The 22191-nt window shown below is 49.5% G+C and overlaps 1 protein-coding gene across 5 annotated transcripts in view; it reads left to right on the top strand.

Moving 5' to 3' along the window:
* The window catches only part of ZNF341 (zinc finger protein 341), a 36515-nt gene extending 18517 nt beyond the window's left edge, over positions 1-17998 (top strand). For 3 of the 5 annotated variants that reach the window (XM_075901512.2, XM_075901513.2, XM_025184797.3), the window contains exons 6-15: positions 455-650; positions 1026-1110; positions 3492-3682; positions 4947-5140; positions 6015-6223; positions 8355-8451; positions 11158-11290; positions 12814-12925; positions 13593-13663; positions 15037-16066. In XM_075901512.2, the coding sequence (XP_075757627.2) occupies positions 455-650; positions 1026-1110; positions 3492-3682; positions 4947-5140; positions 6015-6223; positions 8355-8451; positions 11158-11290; positions 12814-12925; positions 13593-13663; positions 15037-15548 (1800 nt within the window). In that variant the 3' untranslated portion in view covers positions 15549-16066. Of the gene's footprint in view, positions 1-454; positions 651-1025; positions 1111-3491; positions 3683-4946; positions 5141-6014; positions 6224-8354; positions 8452-11157; positions 11291-12813; positions 12926-13592; positions 13664-14482; positions 14888-15036; positions 16067-17460 lie in introns of those variants that run through there. The other 2 variants (XR_012896581.2, XM_075901514.2) reach the window with 2 other exon arrangements.
* The last annotated feature ends 4193 nt before the right edge of the window (positions 17999-22191 follow it).

The following is a 22191-nucleotide window of genomic DNA, read 5'->3' as shown; positions in this document are numbered from 1 at the left end:
CTAACAACTCGTTTCACCTCGCCAGTAACATTGTCCCTGTGTGTAATGAATCTGCTCAGCAGAACTTCCTTCAGAATCTCCATGGGCTTGGTAGCCGGCGATAGAGCTTTATGCCTCCAGGTCACTGGTTTGAATCCAAACCAGGCGGAGGGTGATCAGCTCAGGAGTTACCTGGAGACAAGCTAGCTCTTTGTTTTGAGAGTTTATGCTCTTGCTAATTCATGGCAAGGTTCAGTCTGAGCTGCCCCGTGCATTGGTTTAGCCTCCATTTTTGTTAGAGAGAGATTAATGGAGCAGAGGTTTGGTCCAGCTAGGCAGAAGCCTGGATTAGATGGACTAATGATCTGGTATGGCAACTTCTCCTGTTAGACGTGTCAGAAGTGATGCGGGGGAGGTGGCTGCACGTGGCACAGAATTAGTAAGTAAATTCTCATTGGTGATTGCATTATTCCAGGTGCCAAGCCAGTGCGTGGAAAGTCCTGTGTATCCCTCCCCTCCAGTGTACAGCCCAGGGAAGCAGGGCTTCAAACCCAAAAGCACTAGCACTGCTGCTCCTTTGACCACTGTGGCCGGAGGAAACGTGGCCAGTTTTGATTCCACCTCGACCTCCAAAAACAGGCAGTCCAAAAACGACAGTGGGCTGCAAGAAGGTAGGTCACCTTCTGGCCAGCCCTGCTCGAACCCCTAGCCCACTGTCTCCATTGCATTGCACTTTTAGACTGGAAGCTCTTGAGACGTTGTTAACAAATGGATAGCAGTGTACTCTTACAATGCTGCACAAGCAGTACCATACTCACACCAGGAGAGAGAGCAATTTGAAACATAGACACACCCAAGCTGTTAGATTGCCATTTTCCTGTACTAGTCTATCATCCTCCATATTGGGCATATATGGTAGGACTGGCAGCTATTATTGTCCTGAGGGACAAACTCTTGTGGTCAGCCATATCCCATCAAATGTTCTTTGGTCCTGAATGCAGCTGAAGTGAGAGAGCTAATTCCCATTGTACATCTTTCTGTTTCAGGGAAACCGAAATCCCCTAAACTGAAGTGCACTTATTGTGACAAGGCCTTCACCAAGAACTTTGACTTGCAGCAGCATATCAGAAGGTAATGGTGAGCTGCTAACCAGATCCACAGGGATGGCCGAGGGGGGTGGGTTGTTGCTTGCATAGGAAATTGCATCTTCTTTTTGAGTCTGAGCTGTTTCTGGAGTCCTCTGCTCACTGGCTGAAGAGAACGTCTATAGTGCCTATTACTTGGCTGCCTGAGCACCTTCATCTTTCCAGCTGCCCTGCGCCCTTGGGAGCAGAAATCCAGTTCTAGTCTCAGCCTCTGAGCAAAGATTTAAAAGCTTGATGAGCAGTTAGCAGGAGTCATTTAAATTCCATGTCTATCCTGGGGCCCCTTTTGTGGGGACCACTGTGGCGGGGTGCGGTCACAGATAACCCCTTGGAACTATTCCCTGGTGTACTGATTATGCCTTGACCTTCCTGCTCTCTGGGGCTCCCCACCACCCTGTCCTGCTGGGGCAGATTCTCTGGTCTGCCCCAGACAGGGCACAAAGTGGGGGTTACTGTCTCCCAAAGTGCAGGGCAGACACTGAACCCTTCAGCTCTGGCAGAATGCAGTTCTGAGGCACAGCACTCAGGAATCCTGCCCCCAAAAGGAATCAACCCCCCCAGTAAATCAGTCTTTCTCTGAATAAAAGTTTCACTCAAACAAAGATCATGAGGAAGAAAGGTCATGACCTCTTTATCAACAAAATAGAGAATATGCACACTGATTGCTCCCCCAGGTAACAGTTGTTTACACTGGGCTTGACAGTACACATAGGTGACTTTATTAAGTAGAAACAGTAGGATTTAAAAGTCTCAGAGGGGTAGCTGTGTTAGTCTGTAACTTAAAAAACGAGTGGTCCTGTAGTACCTTAGAGTACAAAAATATATAGGATCATGAGTTTTCGTGGGCATAACCTACTTCTTCAGATGAGTGGAGCAAGAGTAGGATTTAAGTGATTGCAAGTGAAAATGGACAGAGCAAAGTAAATTACAGAATTAAAATGAAAATGCATAGCTGGTTCTAATTCACTGGAACACCTATTACAAGCAGTTCTTTACCCTAAGAGCTTGTCCTTATTTCAGGCTAGTCTTCAGGTCAAAGATGATTGTTTACTGAGTAGGGGGTTTCCTTTGTTTCTTATGTATCTTAATGGGCCAGGCCCTTCCCCAGGCCAGTGGGAGGCAAAAGAACAGATAGCTCCTTCCCATTGTTTATACAGGTTCTCCTTGGGCCAGAACAGTGTTTCTCAGCCAGTGGTAGGAGTAGCCCTACTCGAGAGAAGTATGGGGCGTACATCAACACAACTGACATTTGAAGAAAACTGAAATTTTGTTTTAAGTTTTACAGCGCTTTATTATTTTTGTACTTTTACACCCCAAAACTTCATCACCCGCCTGGCTGTGATTAAGTTGTTTAAACAAATGTGTTGCAATGGTAGAAAAAAAATTGTGTCTGAAAACTATGTATTGGGGTACTTACAATTTTTTTTTTTAAAAAGGGGTACTTCATACAAAAAAAAAAAAAGTTGAGAAACACTGGGCCAGAATGTTTTGTTCTCTACTCTCCCCCCTTCCATGGAAAATTACCTGGTCAACCAGGTAGTATGGTCACATATCTTCCTAAGACTAACTACTGCTTAGACTTAAAGGACAAACAAAGCTGTTTTCAAGTTGCTCACCCTGTCATTAAGGGATCTGGGTGCACCAGTTCGGGCTTACATTCAAAATGTAAAACCACAAACAATTTCACACTTCATATTTCTAACTTTTCATATGAGAATGATACATGCACCCAAATAAGATATACAGATCCAGCAAACTGTAACATTCAGACTGGTAAGTTGCATGAGGTTATGAAGCATCTTTGACTTATGCATATTTATATTTATAAGGTAATTTCATAAAGTATGGGGGGGAGGGGAATCATCACAACCACCAAGCATCAGAAGTGGTTCTGGGCCTAGCAGAAAGATCTCCATCCCTGTAATTTGGGGCTGGGGAAAGAGAGAGAAGAAGATGGGGTTCCCCTTTCACCAGGCTGGAGGCAGAATTGTGGGGACAAGAAAAAGTCCAGTCTCCCTGATGCTGGAGCAGAAGAAAGGGTTTTTTTCTAAGCCAAACAATGATGGTTGAGTGTCTTATTGGAAAGACGGAAAAACATGATGATGACCATTCAGACTGCCTTGCATAGCTTCTTCCCACCCCCAGACTTCTCCTGCACCATGAGAGGCCTGTTTCTCCTTCTTGCCCACGAAATCCAGTGCGTCAGTTGATCAGGTTTCTAGCCCTTTGCTGGAGATGCCCAGGGATTAATCTGCCAAGCAGCAAGATTTAGTTCATTCGTGGGACAGCTGCCCCTTGTGACCCATGCTTGCAGGCCATTAGCTCCTGTCCTGTGTCACCACTGATGTGCTGCTCTCTGCCCTGCAGCCACACAGGTGAGAAGCCATTCCAATGCATCGTGTGCGGCCGAGCCTTTGCGCAGAAGTCCAATGTGAAGAAGCACATGCAGACCCATAAGGTGTGGCCACCAGGGCTCGGGTGCACCATCTCACGCAATTCCATCACGGTACAGGTCATGGCATTGAACCCCAACCAGCAGGAGGACGAGGAGAACACAGGTGTGCTGCCCTTGGCAGTTGTCTTCTAGAAGGCAGAACATCACTTCCAGGATCTCTGAACACTCCTCATTCCCCCAGCTCCTTCCCATCCATGACCCTCTCATGGTAGCTTCTTCTAGAGTTAATGCCAGTGCTGCCATCCTCTAGAAACTGAGTGTTCAGCAACCTCTAGTAGACTAATGCAGAGCTCAGAGACGTGGACCAATGTAATCCTATGGGCTCTGACTCTTTGGGTTTGCTTTCAGTGGTGAAGACTGGTCTGACCGGCCTAGGGTGACCATAGCTCCTAAAGGGAAAACAGAACACAGTGTGGGTCTGGCCCAGGCTGCCCTCCCCCTCATGGGGCTGCCCTCCCCCTCATGGGGCTGGTGTCACTGCTTGCCCAAGTCCTGCCTGTCCCCTGTGTGGAACTGGGGCTGGTGTTGCTGCTTGCTTGAACCCTGCCTCTCCACCGCCTGAGCTTTGCCATAGTCCCCATGTCCTCTGGCATGTTCCTCCATCCCCCCACTTTTCTACCAAAAGTGTCCATTTGTCCCGTTTGCTCCTTGTCAACTGATCAAGCTGACAAGAGTAAACTGGACAAATGCCTGCCTTTGTCAGAAAGTCAAGACAGCCAGGACAAGGCTTAAAAAAGGGCCTGCCCTGGCCAAAACAGGATATATGGTCAACGTAACCAGGCCAATTCAGAATGCTCTTAGTATGGAGGAGCTCTGAGCTGGTGTCTAGTGGTGGAGCTGACACTTATACAGGCTCCCCCCAAACCATGGCATGGAGGGTGCAGTGGAGCATGACTCAGCTGTGTTTTTCTCAGTGGTGTGTATGGTCCTGTAGGATATACAGTTACAGAAGTCTTGGGGCTGCTCTAATGTGCACTGAAGCTAGGCAGCTAGTGAACCAGGGATGAATAACTGGCTAGCTGCCTCTCCTCTCCTGCACTGACCTCCTTGAAGGAGGAGTGAACATGGCCTTAGATTGTCAGGGACCTGTTGAGCTCTCTTCAATGAGACGGCGGGCGCACAGCTAAAAGCATGACAGGTAAGACTAGTGGGTCATGGAAGGGCAGCCAGAATAATTGGGGCCCTTGATAATCTGCTGTAAAGGAAAGGTTTGGGGAATTGAGTTGTCTAGCCCACAGAACTGGCCCTTGGGATTGGAGCAAGAGGCTGGCCCGGGAATCAAAGCTGGATGTGTCAGAGCTGTTCAGAAACTGACCCCAGGATACTTTGATTTGTCTTTCTCTATGTGCCTCTGCCTGTTCCTTCAGGCTTAAGCCAGGCCTCTAGGAACAATCCCCGGCAGCCTCAGGCCGTGGTCCCGACAGAAGAGAGTGAGGCTGGCAAACTGGAAGCCAAGCAGGTGGTCCTGATTGATAGTTCTTACCAGTGCCAGTTCTGCCCCAGCAAGTTCAACACCTACTTCCAGCTCAAGTCGCACATGACACAGCACAAGAACGAGCAGGTGAGTGACATGTTATGAACACGCCTGCTTGTGGGGCCCTCGTGGCTAATCAGACCGAGATGTTAGTTTGCTCCGAGTGTCCTTGTTCTAATTATCAGCGAGGGTCAGGTAGATGTGGAATGAACCTGGCAGCTTCTGAGGCAGGTTCTCCCTGGTACAAGGAGATGTCTGTCTTTACAGTGCTTCTTGCTCTTGTCATCAAGTGCATTCGTGTCAGAAAGCCTGCTGCGCTGTGCGTCTTGGCTCTCCTTTGGTAGCCTGCTTGGGAAAGAGCAGCTCCCCGCAGAGCCCCAGTTGGAAGAAATAAGCCAACACGTGGGCTAGTTGGCAGCCAGGGAGAGCAGGAAAAATCAAACCCAGAACGTTTTTAAAATGGCCAGCAGCCATCGAGTTGTGGAGTAGCTGCTTATGGAACCACATGGTCTTATTTCCATTCCTATTAGCCTCCTTTCTCTGGCATGTCCCACTTGCTGGCCAAGACCACAGATTTAGATGTTTACAGTGCTCATGGGGTGGGGTAAGGAGCGTTTGGATTTACCTGTTGAAGCTGTTGCTTTGCTTGTGGGTCCCCATTGGCCTCAGCTGTGATAATGTCGAGGCTGCATGCTCCCGAATCTTGGCTGCCTATTGGGAGAAGAGCTCCCCCTCATTTGGCCCCCATCTGGCAGTGTGTCTGTGTGGCTCTAGTCCATTTGGGCTTGCTGGGCTTGGAGACAGCTGGGTTTCCTGCTGTGTGAGTACAGAGGGACTGGAGTGTCAACCCCCTGCTGGAGTGTATGGCAGCTGTTGGTAGGGGCATTGCACTGTGTTTATCCCCAATGGCATCGCTCTAGTGGCTCTCCCTTCCTCCCATAACCCCCGGCTCTTCCTCCAGGTGTACAAGTGTGTGGTGAAAAGCTGCGCTCAGACATTCCAGAAGCTGGAGTCCTTTCTAGAACATATCAAGAACCACCAGGAAGAGCTGAGCTACCGCTGCCACCTGTGCAGCAAGGACTTCCCCTCCCTGTATGAACTGGGTGTCCACCAGTACTCCCACAGCCTGCTGCCCCAGCACAGTCCCAAGAAGGAGGTGGCCGTGTACAAGTACGGTAGCAATCAGAGCAGTGGTTACCAGGCGTGGTAGGACAGTGACAGCCTCGCGTTTCAGGCTGTGCCTGTGCTCTCAGAACAAGAGCTGAAAGGACAGGAGGGAAGCATGGGGAACCTCATTTTTCAGCCTCTGGAGTTACACTGGGCACCCTCGGTGCATAGCTGGGTGCCCTGCTGCCTCACTACTGTGGCCAAACACTGTGTGAGTCTGAGGGTTTAAGGGCCAAGGTGCAAATGTGGCTGTTGGAATTTCCTGTATTTCCACATGGAGCACAAGGTGGCTACCTGGGTGAACTAATCACAGCAAATAGTCAGGGGGCATGGGAGCTGCGTCCAGGCAAACGTGGCCATTCCACAACAGTCTCATTCTCGTCTTCAACGGTAGTAGGCTTTGTTGTGTGCCCCACAGGCCCCTGACTGTGAGACTCCCAGCCCCTCCAGCCCCTGCATGTGACTCCTCCAGCCCCTGTGTGTGACTCTTCCAGCCTCTGAGTGTGGGGGGGCGGGAAGGAGGAGCGGTTTGGGGATGAGTGTCTTTCCCCCACCACAACTCAAATAAATGTTGTGTTGTTATTTTATTATTATTGTATTTTCAGTTTTTTTATGAAATAACTACTATGAATATATAAACCGGAGGGGGCATAAGTTTATGGTCCTGCCTCAGGTGCAAAATTAGCTAGTTACAGCACTCCCTCCCCCGCCTTCCTCCGTTTTTGAATTGCCTTGGGTCACCCTGAATTGTCAAAATGGGTCCCCGTCTGGAAAAAGCTGGGAACCTCTGGACTAAGGGGTTTGGAGTATGAGAGGAGCTCTGAGCTGAGCCTGGGGCAGGGGGTTGGGTGCAGGAGGGGGTTCACGACTGGGACAGGGGATCGGAGCTGGCTCCAGCTGGACACTGCTTGGCACAGGTGGCTCCTGGGCGGTGGTGCAGTGGGGCTAACGCAGGCTCACCATTGCCCTGGCCCTTCATCACTCTCAAAAGCAGCCAGCAAACTCCCTCCCTCCCAAGCCCTGTTGTGCCCCCACCCTCATTCTGTGGGGATAGAATACAGGAGGAGAAGGGGCACCCTGACATCAGCACCCTCCTCTCCCTTCCCTGCTCTGCACAGCAAGCAGGAGGCTCCCAGGAAGGGGCAGCTGCAAGGAAAGGGCAGGAGAGGCGCAGCAGTGGAGGAAGGGGCAGCTGAAGTGGCAGCACTTGGTAGCCTCTTGACCAAACTAGTCAAGATCACCTGTCAGAGGCTCCAAGATCTACCAGTAGATCCCAATGACCACTGGAGTAGATTAAGAATTACAGTGACTTCCTGGAATACATCTGGGAGATTTTCCTGGATTGGGTGTATCAAGTGCGCAGAGGAGGCCCGTGCGTATAGGCCGACTCAGCCGTCGTCTAGGGCGCCGCGTTAAACGGGGCGCCCAATGATGACGTCACGCCATTGAGGGCTGTGGAGGCGGGGACACCGATTGCACGTTCTGCCTGGGGCACCAGCTGCTGGCAGCCCGCCCCTACAAATGTGTAAATGTTCCCTCTAGTTTTTCCATTCATGTGTGGAACACATTTTGTTATGTGCACTAAGGCATGTGCAGATGTGCACAACAGTAGAAACACATGTTGCCAGCTGCGAGTGCACTGCCAATCAGGTGGGTGGCACCAGAATCTCTCCTGAGTGGCCGCCCAAGCGCTCATATTACAGGGAACACCGATTTAGGTGCCATTATATTATGTGACTGCTGCTCCTGGGAAAGACTTGTAATATTTAGTCGTCCTTGTGCTTTTAGAGAGGTTGGGATTCATCGGGAGCTAAGAGACAAGTTATTGTCTATGAGAGCTGGGTGCTGGTAAGGTTTGATTTCCCCCACATTCTGTAATGATGCAGGGAAAAGATTCTTAAATTAGTAGAAACTATCAAGTGGAAATCTGGATTTGCAAACTCATGGGATTGGGGTTGGAAAGGAGGTTATTTCTGTAACCAGAATGCTGTGCATTTTGTTACTCTTTCTAACCAAACATTGGGAGAACTGAATAGAGGAGGTATTTGGAGAATAATGCTGCAGAGGGAGGGTGTGGTATGACTGCCCTGGCTAGTTCTCTCTCACATGCTTGCTCCTGTCTCTCCTCATTCAGGTGTGTCAAGTGTGTAAATAAATACTCCACCCCAGAAGCGCTGGAGCACCATCTGCAGACAGCCACGCACAACTTCCCCTGCCCTCACTGCCAGAAGGTGGGTGGGGCTTTGTGCAGATGTCCCTGAAGAGCTGTTTGGGTTTCTGAGTGGGGTGGGGAATTTGTCTCCCTTTCTTCTCCCTTCCCTCTAGGGGATGGAAGGGTTAGCCTGTTAGCCAGGATGCCTTACCCTTAATGGGGGAGGCTTACAGGTTCAGGTTAACCTGTGGGACTGGAACAACTCCTGCTCCGGCCCAGCAGGAGGCCTGCAGCAGAGAGGGGAGGAGTTCAGCTCAGCAGCTGCGGGAGACTGCTCCAGCCCAGCTGGGCGCCCCCCTTTAATCGGTTAACCAACATGCTTAACCAGTTAGCCAATTAAATGGGATTTCGCATCCCTACTTCCTACCTCAGTACACACTGGCAGGTCCTCTAGAACTTCTCGAAAGGAAGGAGGTCGTGTTCTGATCAATTAACTTTTCTCTGATTTTTCTTGACATCCCCTGAACTCTGTCCCCTCAGCCCCAGCCCTGCAAAGGGCTGAGCATCCTGAACCCCAGTTATCTGTTCACAATAGAGGGCGCTCAGCACCTCACAGGATCTGACCCTTTCACAGCACAGCAGTACGGGGCATCAGGCTGGCTTGCCTCCTCTCCCAGAGTCAGAGTATGTCTACACTACCCTCCTAGTTCGAACTAGGAGGGTAATGTAGGCATACCGCACTTGCAAATGAAGCCCGGGATTTGAATTTCCCGGGCTTCATTTGCATAAGCCGGGAGCCGCCATTTTTAAAACCCCGCTGGTTCGAACCCCGTGCAGCGCGGCTACACGGGGCTCGAACTAGGTAGTTCGGACTAGGATTCCTATTCCGAACTACCGGTACACCTCAATCCTATGCAAGCAACAACCCACCCCCCTCGGCCATCCCTGTGGATCTGGTTAGCAGCTCACCATTACCTTCTGATATGCTGCTGCAAGTCAAAGTTCTTGGTGAAGGCCTTGTCACAATAAGTGCACTTCAGTTTAGGGGATTTCGGTTTCCCTGAAACAGAAAGATGTACAATGGATTGAGGTGTACCGGTAGTTCGGAATAGGAATCCTAGTCCGAACTACCTAGTTCGAGCCCCGTGTAGCCGCGCTGCACGGGGTTCGAACCAGCGGGGTTTTAAAAATGGCGGCTCCCGGCTTATGCAAATGAAGCCCGGGAAATTCAAATCCCGGGCTTCATTTGCAAGTGCGGAATGCCTACATTACCCTGCTAGTTCAAACTAGCGGGGTAATGTAGACATACCCTCAGGGATGCCAAGAGGAGCGAGGCTAGCTTTAGGGCGGTTTGGGGGTTTCCTTGATTTCTCCTTCAGTTCCCACTGTGACTATTAGGCTGTTCCCTCTCTGAGGAACTGAGCCTGGCTGACGCATCCTGTAGCACCACAGCTCGCTAAACTGTCACTTGTCCCATTCAGATAACGCTCGGTGTGCCCCTCCCACTGTTCCTTCTGGTTTGGATGCAGGCTGTCAGGATAAGCCTGTCCTGATAGCGTGACTGGAGCTAAACACCTGGGCAGCCTTTGGCTGGGAATGTTCTGATCACATCTCCCCCAGGGGCTGAGGGGCAGAATTGTGGGTGTTGAAATCTAATACACTTTGTCTGAAAATCTAGATTAAAATATGGACACTTGCTCCTCTGTTTATAGCTAAAGAGCTGAAAATCTTGCAATGGGGGCAGGAACAATCTCAGAGGAGTGACCACTTTGTACTGAGGTAGCTCGGGAAGGGGAAACACAGTCCCTGCATGGTTAGTAACCCATCTTTCTTTACGTATCCTCTGTTGCCCCCAAGGACACAAGTATATCTGCACCAGGGTGTGCCCATGCCAGGGTTAGCATGCTGATTTTTACATCTAGATGTAGGGTTGTCTCTTCTCTGTCTCCCATTGATCATGTGGGACTTCCCAAGTGGCAGGGATGGCAGCCTGTGACTGCTGCTCTAGGAAAACACACGTGGCACATGCCTGAAACAGCAATGTTCTTTGCTTCTGTGTTTGTGAGTTGCTAAGATTGCCTCACACAGAAGCAATGTAACATAGTAATTAGAGCGCAGCACTGGGCGCTAGAAGCCCAGGATTCTCTGCCTAGCTCTCATGTGGACTGGTAGCATTGTCATCAGCAGACCATTGGACTGGTGGGTTTTAGCTCCCCTGTGTGTGAAATGAAGTGGTGTTAATGTCAGCGTGACAAATATTACCTGTAATGGCCAAGTGCTGTGATGGGTGAGGTTCGGCGGGGATGACAATGCTGTTAGTACGAAGTGCAATGGGCACTTTGGTCACACAACTGATCTCAGTCCTAGCCCCAGGAAGTGGGCAGAGAGCGAGCGTCTCAGATATTTCCTTCTTGCTACAAACACTGTTTGCAGAGGTTGCAGCCTGTGCTGCGTTAGCGTCTGGAGCTGTTTTAAAGCTGTGTTTGTGTCTTCCTCCTGGGGTTCTACAGGCCTCCTCTCCTGAGCAGAGAGCCTTGTTATGGGATTTTGTTACACATACTCCAGCAGGCTCTGGGTCTCTAAAATGGAGGGATTAATGCTATGCCCAATCTGGGCAGGCCCTTCAGGGTGCTGTGCATAGTTTGCACCGACAGTCTTCGGCAACCCCCAATATCTGACCCCTGGCAAACTCCTGGGCCCCAGTATCCTTAATGGCTCTGCCTCGGAACAGAGCTGGCTGGGGCTAACCCTCCTGTTACAGGCCCCTCCTTTTCCGTGCTCACAGGTATTTCCCTGTGAGAGGTACCTGCGGCGACATCTGCCCACGCACGGAGGCGGCGGCAAGTTCAAGTGCCAGATCTGTAAGAAATTCTTCCGCCGGGAGCACTACCTCAAGCTGCATGCCCACATCCACTCCGGTGCGTATGCTCTCTGCTGCTTTGGGCCTCCTTTCTCTCTCAAGAATCCCCCAGGGACAGAGCTGTCCGGATGGTATTGGGCAAGGGTCAGTATTGCGTGCTGGCTGGAGTAAGTAGTGTATTGCACAACCATAGGTGCCGGCTGCGGTTCAGAGTAGAACCATGCTGCTGAGACAGTGTTAGCTGTTGAGACAGTGAGGTGATCTCCGGTCAGTACCAGCTGGGCAACAGGAGTGCAGCACACAGCTGCCTTCCTGCCTTCTCAGCCCTGCTGGGGCTAGCTGCATTCAGTGGGAGCTGTAGCCATCCACCCATTGGCCTGACTGAGTGTTGCTGGCATGGGGCCTTTCAGGGAGGAACTTCAGAGATAGTTGTGGGAGTGGGAAAGTGTCACCACTTCCCGGGCTCATGTTCTCCTTCCGAATCAGGGCATTCCAGTCACGCTCGGGCCTTAGGGGGCACGGAGGGCTCTCTCTTTGGGGAGCAGTAGTCCCTGGGGGCGGGCTGGAGATGATTCGCCTCTCCTGGCTTACCTCTGTTTTGATTGGTCTGCAAGATGGTGCTTTCCTGTGATTCTGCTGCCTGCCTTATCACAGCAGGGGGGCAAGTGATACTGGCAGGTTGGAAAAGCTGTGTTGTCTTCAGAAGTGGCAGACGGACCTGCCTTTGGGGAGGGAAATGGAGATCCGTTATAGGGTACGTCTAGACTACATGCCTCTGTCGCCAGAGGCATGTAGATGAGGCTACCAGGCATAGGAAAATGAAGCGGCGATTTAAATAATCGCCGCTTCATTTAAATTTACATGGCTGCCGCGCTGAGCCGATCAGCTGTTTGTCGGCTCAGCGCGATAGTCTGGACGCACAGGGGTCGACATCAAAGGCATTTGTCGACAACCCAGGTATGCCTCCTGGGATGAGGTTTACCTGGGTGGTCGACAAATGCCTTTGATGTCGACACCCGCGTGTCCAGACTATTGTGCTGAGCCAACAAACAGCTGATCGGCTCAGCGCGGCAGCCATGTAAATTTAAATGAAGCGGTGATTATTTAAATCGCCGCTTCATTTTCCTATGCCTGGTAGCCTCATCTACATGCCTCTGGCACCAGAGGCATAGTCTAGACGTACCCATAGTCACCTGGGCTCCCTCCTCTGAGTGTTATCCTTTGGGCTTTTCACACAGTCATCTCCCTGGAGCCCACTGTTAATATGCTGGCCAGGCGCGATCTCCTGAAGTACCCTCGTCTGGGGTAGGGTGGGACTTGGCTTCATCAGCAACAGGTCATGCTTTTGCTACTGGGAGAGATGTAGCTAGAGGAAATTCCTTTCCATGGCGTGGCTGTCACGTTCCTGGGCTGAAGTGGGTAACCCAGCTTGTTGGGAAAGCAGGGGACATCACCAAGCACTAATGTGGAGGCTGATGCTGCTGTTCAAGTGGAAGGACTAAAGTGTTATTAGAACAATGAGAAGTTCTGGGGCCATATGCCGCCTGTATGTCCCTGACTGTGTGCTTCTGTCCTGCACAGGTGAAAAGCCCTTTAAGTGCTCTGTGTGCGATGCAGCCTTCAACCGGAAAGATAAGCTGAAGCGCCACATGCTGATCCATGAGCCTTTCAAGAAGTACAAATGTCCCTTCTCGTATGTACCAAGTGGCCCCTAACAGTCAGGCACAGAGCTGCCTTTGGTTGTTCCTGAGATCCCACTGATCTTCCTCATCTGCCCAGGGAAAGGGCTCTTATAGGTTCCCCGAGTGCATGGACAGTCCCTACCACGTGGCACCAACTGTCCGCTTTCTGGGGAGGCTCCATGCTGTCGTGCTTGTGAGCAGGGAGCTGGGAACCAGCAAGTCCCGAGGTCCAGTCCCAGCCTCTGTCATTTGCTTGCCCAGTCCCTTCACCTGAAGGTGTGTGCTGAATGTGAATAAATCCCATGTGCTCTGCCCTCAGAGGTGGAGTTGTCTAGGGCATGAGGCACTTGGGAAGGTTTCAAAACGCCTTTCAACCTTTGACCGAGATCTGGCTTGCCCCACCCACTCAGTTTGCGGCACTTTTGCTGCTGCTTCTGCCTTCACTTTTGACGCTGCTTCTGTGTGACTTTCCAGTGGAAGCCAGGTGCATCCACATTGCAGCACAGTCGGGAGGCTGAAATTGTAGGGCCCTTGTCATGACACCCAGTGGAGACACCCAGAGCTCTCTGTGGCATGTGGGTGGTAAGGGATGGTGTCTGAGCAAATGTATGTACTTCTTTCTGTCCTCACCATCCCCCAACCAATTCAGTCTGGTTACATGGATGTTTATTCTTACAGAAACCACACAGGCTGCAATAAAGAGTTCAACAGGCCAGACAAGCTGAAAGCTCATATACTCTCCCATTCGGGTAAGTGGCGCTGTGGGTTTTCCCTTGCTGCCCGTATTTGTGAATGAAAATGGTGCTTCAGTTCAACCAAAGTGCTGTTGGACAGGAAGGAGACCAGCAGGCATCTCTGGCTTTATTTTCCAAATAGAGCAGTAGTAGGGGGTAAGATGCCTAAGAACTGTCAAGTGAGTGGACTGCTAGCCCCCCTTTATGGCTGTGATAAATAGGACTCTTATCCTTTTCAGCACTGTTGCTGGATAACACGTGTCTACATTGATTCCACCCCCTAAGTACATTGTCCTAGAATCCATAGAAGCAAGAGATGCCAAAGCCCTTGTGAAATCAATCCGCTCCATTCCCCTGACACTGCAGGATTCTTCCCTGAAGGATACTCTCCTGCTTTGTCTGGCTATCACTTAAGTGATGAGGCATCCACCGCTTCCCACAGGAGATTTTCCATAATCTGGTATGAGAAGTTCCCTGTGCAGTAAAACTAATAGCATAACTCACTGACTCTGCAATCAGCCCTTGGCCCTTGTTCAGTTTGTAGCTGTGTCCGATCCATGCACATTTGAAGCTCTATAAATAATAAACAGTGTGGCCAGGTTAGGGTATAGGCATTCGGAAGCAAAGCCAGGAGATTAGGTGTGCTCATTTGCATATTAATAGCTAGAATGTTCTGTCTGCCTCACACCCAATAATGTTGCTATGTCAAAAGTAACCTCTTGGGATTCAGATGAGCGTTTGTCCAAGTTCCCCAGCCACACTCTTAGAAACAAACTCCCAGGAGCTCTGCAGTTCTTATCTGACAAGTAGCACCCCTGTCTCTGTCATGTGCAGAGCCCTGAGCAGAGCAGCGAGATGGAGTATGCACCGAAGATGCAATTGATGGGGGACATCACTTTGTTCCTCCAATGAAAATAAAGAGTTTCAAAAAATCAGTTCACTGTCTTTATGGTTCCTAAACCAGAACTATCTTAAGTTTAAGAGCACGCGTTTCACTTGTCACTGTGCTTTCCTGTAACTGCTTTCATGGTGTATCACTCAGCTTTTAAGAATTCCCTATAGGGGCAGGAACAAACCTGAAATTAGGGTTCCAAATAACTTCCGGCTCCAGCCTGCCACACACATTCTCTGCTTGTGCGCACATTTTTAAAAATAGAAAATGAAAAAAATCTGTTTTCTTGGGGGAGGAGGTTGATTAATTATTCTAAGCAGTAAAACAGCACCAAAAAAAGTGCTTTGGGTGTGGATTTTTGTCTTTTTTTGTCCAAGCAATAGTTAAAAAATGGCTCCAGGTACAGCCATCCAGTCCCATTGCAGTGTGATTAACGGGTCCACCCACCCTGTAGGGACCAGAAACTAAGCTTTTTCTCATCTTGGGCCCGACTTAGGAATGAAGATCCACAAGTGCCAGTACTGTAACAAGTCCTTCAGTCGGCGGGCTCACATGGTGGAACACCAGCGCTCGCACACTGGGAACTACAAGTACCGCTGCCCCACATGCAGCAAGGGCTTCACGCGTCAGAAGTACATGAAGGACCACAAGTGTCGGCTGAACTCCCCCAAGGACAAAGAGATGCAGATCAGGAAGGCCCAGAAAAAGCGGGGAGCTCGGCGGAAGGTGGGCCTTCCTCTTCCCAGGCAGCTGGCACTGGCAGAGCTGAAGGACAGTGCAGAGGGAGAGAACCCCCGGGAGAGTGACCCCAACAAAGAACAGTTTCAGGAGTCAGATGCAGTCCTGTCCATCGTGGTTGGTGGGTCGGCAGCTGCAGATTCGGACCTGGTAGTTCCTGGTCAGCCCAGCAGCATTGCGTCCAGTCTTGCCCTGGCAGAGTTGCAGACTGGTTCTGATGTGCCATGTGCAATGCTGGCTGTGCCCGTTTACATTCAGACTACAGACTGATGATATGTGACCTTTGTGTGTTTGGTGACTGGTAGGGGATCCACATTTTCTTCGTGCACTTCTGGTGTTGCCAGACTCAAGGCGAGATGGGCTAAAGTGTCTGGATCGCAGTGATACAGAGACCAAAACTCTTGGGTATGGAGATAGTGGCTTTCATCTCCACCCACCTGGGTACATGACTGCATAGAACCCAGTGATGGCCAGCTTGCCTGGAGGGGAATGGTTACATTTTCTTGCCTCTGTTCAGCACTTTTCTGTGTAGGGGAGGGGTGATGACGAGCCCTAAATCCGAATAGAAAGACTGGTGAAGATCTTCAGAGCAAATGGTAAATGCTTCCGTGAGCAGAAGGCTTTGCAAATCACCCTCTGCCCCATTCATGTTTTTATTTTAAAATGCATATTGCCCCTTATATGGGGAGGGACACGTCCAAGTGCAAACACATGGTCCTTTCTACTGGAAGCAAGTTCCTCTTGATATCCTTAGGGAACATTGTTCATAAAAATCCTAATAGAAACTGCCAATCTCTCTCTCTCATCTCTACGTTAGCAAAAAGGCTGTACTGTCCATACTGTGTGTGTGCAAACACAGTGGCTTTGGTGCTGCAGCTGGTCTGCATGAAATTGGGGTGACCAGCATCTGCAGCTTTGTTCCCACAGTCTGTGTCACTCTTTAGCCAAGGGACTCAAAATGCCATGGACACAAATGAGTTAATCTTCACGGCAGCTAAATATTTCTTCCCTTGTCTAGCGGGGAACCACAGCATAGCGAGTGAGTGACCTGTCGCAGCTCACACAGGAAGTGCAGAGCTCGGGCTTGAAGCCAGATTGTCTGCTGGTCTAATGCCACCCCGGGCTTCTCCACGCTTTCTCTCGTGTGCTGGAACTCGGGATACGGACCATGGCTTGAAGTGGTTTCTGTGAGAGTTTGGTTCAATGATTCTCAGCACCCCACTGTAAAATTGTCCCAGCACCTCTCCTTTCCCTTCCCGCTAACTGTTAGAGTCGCAAGATTCACTGATGTTGCCAAACTGGCCAAACCACATGAGGAAGCAGGAGCCCCATAGGCTGGGGGCTGGAGTCATGAGATCCCGCTAGTTGGTTAACAGGTTAAATGTTATGTTGACCTAGCATTTAACTGATTAACGGGGATTAAAATCCCATTTAATTGGTTAACCGGTTAAGTATTGTTTAACCTGTTAACTGATTAAATGGGAGGGCTGAAGCAGCACCCCCCCCCCCCCATGTGCTGCAGGTAGGGGCTGCGGGGCACCTGGGTCTGCTGAAGCCAGAGGATACTTCGGCCAGCGCAGGCCCGCCAGACAGGCTGCTGTAGCCCGGCCAGAGCAGCCCCTGTCTGTGGCGGGTCCCCCGCCCCTGAGGCTGAAGCAATTCCCTTCCCAGGACTAGTGGGGAGTTGATCCAGCCACCACCAGTTAAGCGGTTAAACATTCGCAGCCCTACCATGCAGCCATGGGAGACCATGTTCAGGTGCCTGCGCTGGCTCCTGCTCCTGCACCAGTGGAGCTCTTCAGTCCATGTGGCGAGAGCTTTTCCCAGCCCTCTGTCAGATGCTGTGTATTGGGATTGATGGGCATCAGCGGGACTCCCCAGTCAATCTTTCCCTGACATAGAGAAGCTCCGTGCATGCAGGTGGAAATAAGTTGCCAGATAGTTTCACAAAAAATACCGACCATGGCAGAAAAAAAATGGTTGAGCAACAAAAACCCCCCAAACAGAAAAAACCACTGCACAGAAAAAATGTCTTGGCCCCTTTAAATCCTCATGCTTCCCCATCCACACTAGATGCAGCAGGGAAAGAATGTCTCAAGCAGTCTTCCGTCCAAGAAAAACAGAAAATACTGGACATTTTACATGTCGGGTATTTTCTGCTTTTTTTTTTTTTTTTTACCAGACAGAAGACACAAATACCGGACAGTCCGGATCAATACCAGATACCTGGCAACCCTACATGGAACATTAATTTAAAATGAACTTCATTTAGTGCTGCTGAAGAGAGACGCGTGGAGAGTGCAGCAGACGGTTTGGCCTCCATAGAGCAGGTAGGATGTGGGCAGCAAGAGCTGCGACTCCTTCCTTTCTGACCTGCTGGAGGATCTTCTGTAGCCCAGCCACACTTCAGCCTTCTTGTGCAGACAACAGTGGCACATGCCTGAAACAGCTGCTTGATCATTAGAAGGGGCAACTTGAATGAGAGCACCCTCTCACCTCCTACCTGGCCTCCTTTGGGATTAGTGCCAACACTGGCTTCTCCATTACTTTGTCTAATGCCATTGTAAATTACAGTGGTGCTGGAGCTTCCTTCTTGGGTATCTTTTCTGTGCTGGGCCCTGGATTCAGAGTAAAAGTGAACTGGACAATGGTCAGCATTTCCAGCAGGAAGACTTGACCCTTGCTAGTGCTGCTGTGAACTTAAGAACCAGAGGGTATGTCTACACTACCCTACTATTTCGAAATAGGAGGGTAATGTAAGCATACCGCAATTGCAAATGAAGCCCGGGATTTGAATTTTCCGGGCTTCATTTGCATAAGCGGGGCGCCGCCATTTTTAAATCCCTGCTCGTTCGAACCCCGTGCCGCGCGGCTACACGCGGCACGAACTAGGTAGTTCGAATTAGGCTTCCTAGTACGAACTACCGTTACTCCATACTCATGGAATGAGGAGTAACGGTAGTTCGAACTAGGAAGCCTAGTTCGAACTACCTAGTCCGTGCCGCGTGTAGCCGCGCGGCATGGGGTTCGAACGAGCGGGGATTTAAAAATGGCGGCGCCCCGCTTATGCAAATGAAGCCCGGGAAATTCAAATCCCGGGCTTCATTTGCAATTGCGGTATGCCTACATTACCCCGCTAGTTCGAACTAGCAGGGTAGTGTAGACATACCCTGAGATATTACATTTCCTGGAGCTGATCACTGTTACATTGTCTATAGGAAGGGTGGGGTGTTGCAGTCTTATTTTGGGGATGTCCAGTGTTCAGAAACTCTGGTTCCCCTGTCCCCTTCTTGCCTTATACATGAGAAAGCTTGTAGAAAATGTGCTGAAATTGTGCACAAGTTTCTGGCAACCAGAGCAGTAGTAATAATGCTATAATGCAGTGACCTGGCTGACCAGCATCCTGTCCTGTGTGTAGCAGCTTGCTCACAGCACATGGTTCAGAGATATCCTTCCTGTCGCCTGTGGTATGTTCTTCTAATCCAGAGGCAGTAATGCACAGGCCTCAGAGATAGAACACAGGTATCTTGTTCATCTCAGGGCAGCCCTGGCAAGGTTGTTCCCTCACAGCCCCTCCAGGGCTGGGTAACAAGATGATGTGACTTCTACCCCTTCCCTTGGCAGATTACTGCACGGTCTAATGCAGTGGTCCTCAACATTTTGGGGCTGCCGGGCGCCCGGGGGCGGGGCCGTACATGTGCTGTGCGCCCGGGGGAGGGAGGGCAGGGCCGTGCATGCGCCAGGTGCCTGGGGCGCAAGAATGGCTCGGGCCAGCCCTGGTCACTAGGCGGGCGCACATAAATGCCTCGGCAGGCACCAAGGCACCTGCAGGCACCGTGTTGGGGACCATTGGTCTAATGCATCTCCTGTCCAACTGTTTCCTGCTTCCCATCCCCTTTGCTCACTTTCATCCTCCTGTAGTCCTCCCATACCACCTTTTCAGTATTTCTGCTGCTTTTGTTCTGCTGCCTTCAAGCATTTTGTATGAAACTTTTCATCCATTTCAGAGGTTATTTTATTTGCCTAAATGTTTGTTTGAAATCCCCAGCATTGCAAATAGCAGAACAACCATCAGGAAATGGTTTGCTAAATATACTTCTCCTGCTTTCTGTCTCTACCTTCCCAAATTGCAGGATGTAATTATGTGGCTGCTAGCACCTACTGCAGCATTACCGTCACCCATGGTTTGAGACTGGTATGTGAGTGGCTCATTCTTCCCCTCTCATAGGGGGAGCCGTGTTAGTTTCTATGGTGCCACAGGACTAAAACAAGTTATAGACTAACAAAATTATATCTAATATTATGAGCTTTAGATGATGAACTGGAGAGGAATAACAGAAACCCAGTAGACCCATTTATTCCTTTCCAGCTTATCATAGGATGAAGTGGGTTTTGCCCACGAAAGCTCATGATACTAGATATATTTTTGTTAGTCTCTAAGTCCTGGTCTATATTAGGGAGTTATTTCGAAATTACTCCCCTTATTTTGAAATAACAAGTGGTGCATCCATACTACCAAGCCTGTTGTTTCGAAATAATGGTATGGTTATTTCGAAATCTGTACTACTGCTTTCCTTGGGGAATAACACTTATTTCAAAATAGCAGCAGCGGCATGTCCATGCTAATGCTATTTGCCAGAGTCATTCAAAGAAATAGAGCTCCAGGAAGCTCTGGGGAGTAAAGTTGAGATAGTGTGTCCACAGTAATGGAGCCTACCTCAGACTAATTTTGAGGTTCCCCCATAGCGGGGATACGCTAGTTCAATTTTGTTATTCAGGAATTATTTCAGATTTAGTTATTTTGAAATAATTTTGCATGCCCAAAGGTGCCACAGGACTACTCATCATTCTTCCTATGTATATTAGGGCATCAAGGAGATGGTCTTCCAATCTAGGTAGCCTGTCATGTCCAACGAGATGATAAAAGCATTTTGCCCAGTCTGCCTGTAGCTGAAAGTAATCCAGATCTTAGAATAAAAACAGGACTTCAAGCAATATGATTTTGAAAAGTCAGAGGCTGAAGGGGTCTTCATTGTTTTTCACTTGACTGTGCTTTGGAAAGCGGTCTTATTACATTTACATCCAAAAACTAGCACTGGCTTCCATGTCCCAGCTCCCACCCAACCTAGCTGGCATGATTGCTATTCCAGAAGGAAAGTCTGAATGCCAAAAAAGAGAATGGGGTTTATAGCGGTCTAGGAACAAGAGAGAAACCAAGCTGTATTTATGGTGGATCTTCTGTCGTGGAAGCTCTGATCATGGCTGGTGGAGACTACGAGATCCCAGCGCCTCTCAGGAGTGGCAGTGTGGCTCATCTCTCAGGCTGCACAGTTGCAAACAGGAGCTAGGACAGCTGGTTTCTCAAGCTGCTGTACTGTCCTGTTGAGAATCCCTCAATAGGCAGATATGGATGAATCCTATTGAAAGATGATTGATTTGTAATTTTTAAAAAAAGTTTCTCATGTGCCTCCAGCTCCGCTGCCTGAAGTTTAAACTCAGACATTGAAATAGGTCTGCCAGGAAGAGATCTAGGGCTTAGCTTAGAAAAGTCTCCTGCAGCTACAGGGAAAATGTGAGAGCCATAATTGCCTTTAGTTTGAATAATATTCTACAGATATGCATAGGAGCAGGTAGGTGAGCACAGAGCAGTGCATAACCATGGCATTTTAAAGCCCTAGTCATGGCCTGGATCCCATTGTGCTAGTTGCTGTACAAAGAGCTGGTCTCTGTCTCCAGCAGCTTACAGTCTAAGTGTAAAAGGAGCCGATAACAGATGGCTACACACAGACTGAAGGGAAAGTACAAGAAAACAATGCTATAGTCAACATGCTGTCAGTTCCAGTTCTATCATTTGGCATGTGGCCATGCTCAAGTTTCTTAAACAGAGCCTTCACACTTCACTGGGGTTAGCAAGTATGAGAATGAGCCATTTTGTCAACTTTCCATCTGCAAAATGGAGCCAATACTTACCTCACAGGCCTAGGGCGAGGATCTGATTAATGACTGTATTGTGTGTAAGCACTGGCAGATGCAAATATTATTTATAGTGTGCCTTTTGTCCCAAAGACACTAAACAAAGTGCAATGTCAATTCTGCATAAGAATTGTGTCATCTGTCATTGAAATGCAGCTGCCTCTAGTGTGGAACATGGCCGCTGTTTAGCAGTATAATATAATTTAGGTAAAGCACTGATAGTACTATGTATAATGAATGTTAGGGGAGTTGAAGGACCCAGAAAAATTGAAATTAAATCACAAAACTGGTGTTAGTCCCCCTCTTGAAAAATGATTATACTCAGGGTATCAGTGTTATGTCACAGGTGAAGGATGGTCCCCTCCTCTACTACCAACGTTCCCTAACACCATCTTTGGGAATTAATTCAATAGTAACTCACAAAGATCTTCCTGGACCACTTTTTGTAGCACTGCCATATTTCTAGGAAGTTTCCCATGGTATTAACAGCCCCAATCCCTTGTGCTGTCCAACAGCACAGATGTAGGTGGTCTCACTCTTGCATGTTTGCTGTTTCTATGGCAATATCAGAATGAAAACAAACTTTTGTTTATGAAGAATTGCCTGCCCCTTCCCCACCTAAAGCAGGTGTGAAAAACGAGGTGAACTTCCAGAGACGTGGCATTTCTGTTTCCAGTGTGTGTGGTGAGGGGACAGCCCTGGCAGGGATGCACCGGCCAGGAAGTGGGGCAAGGCCAAGTCTGCCCCTGCCTCATTCTCATAGACTCATAGACTTTAAGGTCAGAAGGGACCATTATGATCATCTAGTCTGACCCCCTGCACAGTGCAGGCCACAGAATCTCGCCCACCCCTCTTAGAATAATCCTCTCACCTATGTCTCAGATATTGAAGCCTTCCAATACTTTGAAGGCCCCAACATGCAGAGAGTCCTTCAGCTGTG

Source organism: Pelodiscus sinensis, chromosome 17 (genome assembly GCF_052426305.1).
Source record: "Pelodiscus sinensis isolate ZL-2025 chromosome 17, ASM5242630v1, whole genome shotgun sequence".
NCBI lineage: Eukaryota > Metazoa > Chordata > Testudines > Trionychidae > Pelodiscus > Pelodiscus sinensis.
This window is presented reverse-complemented; position numbering and strand designations above follow the sequence as displayed.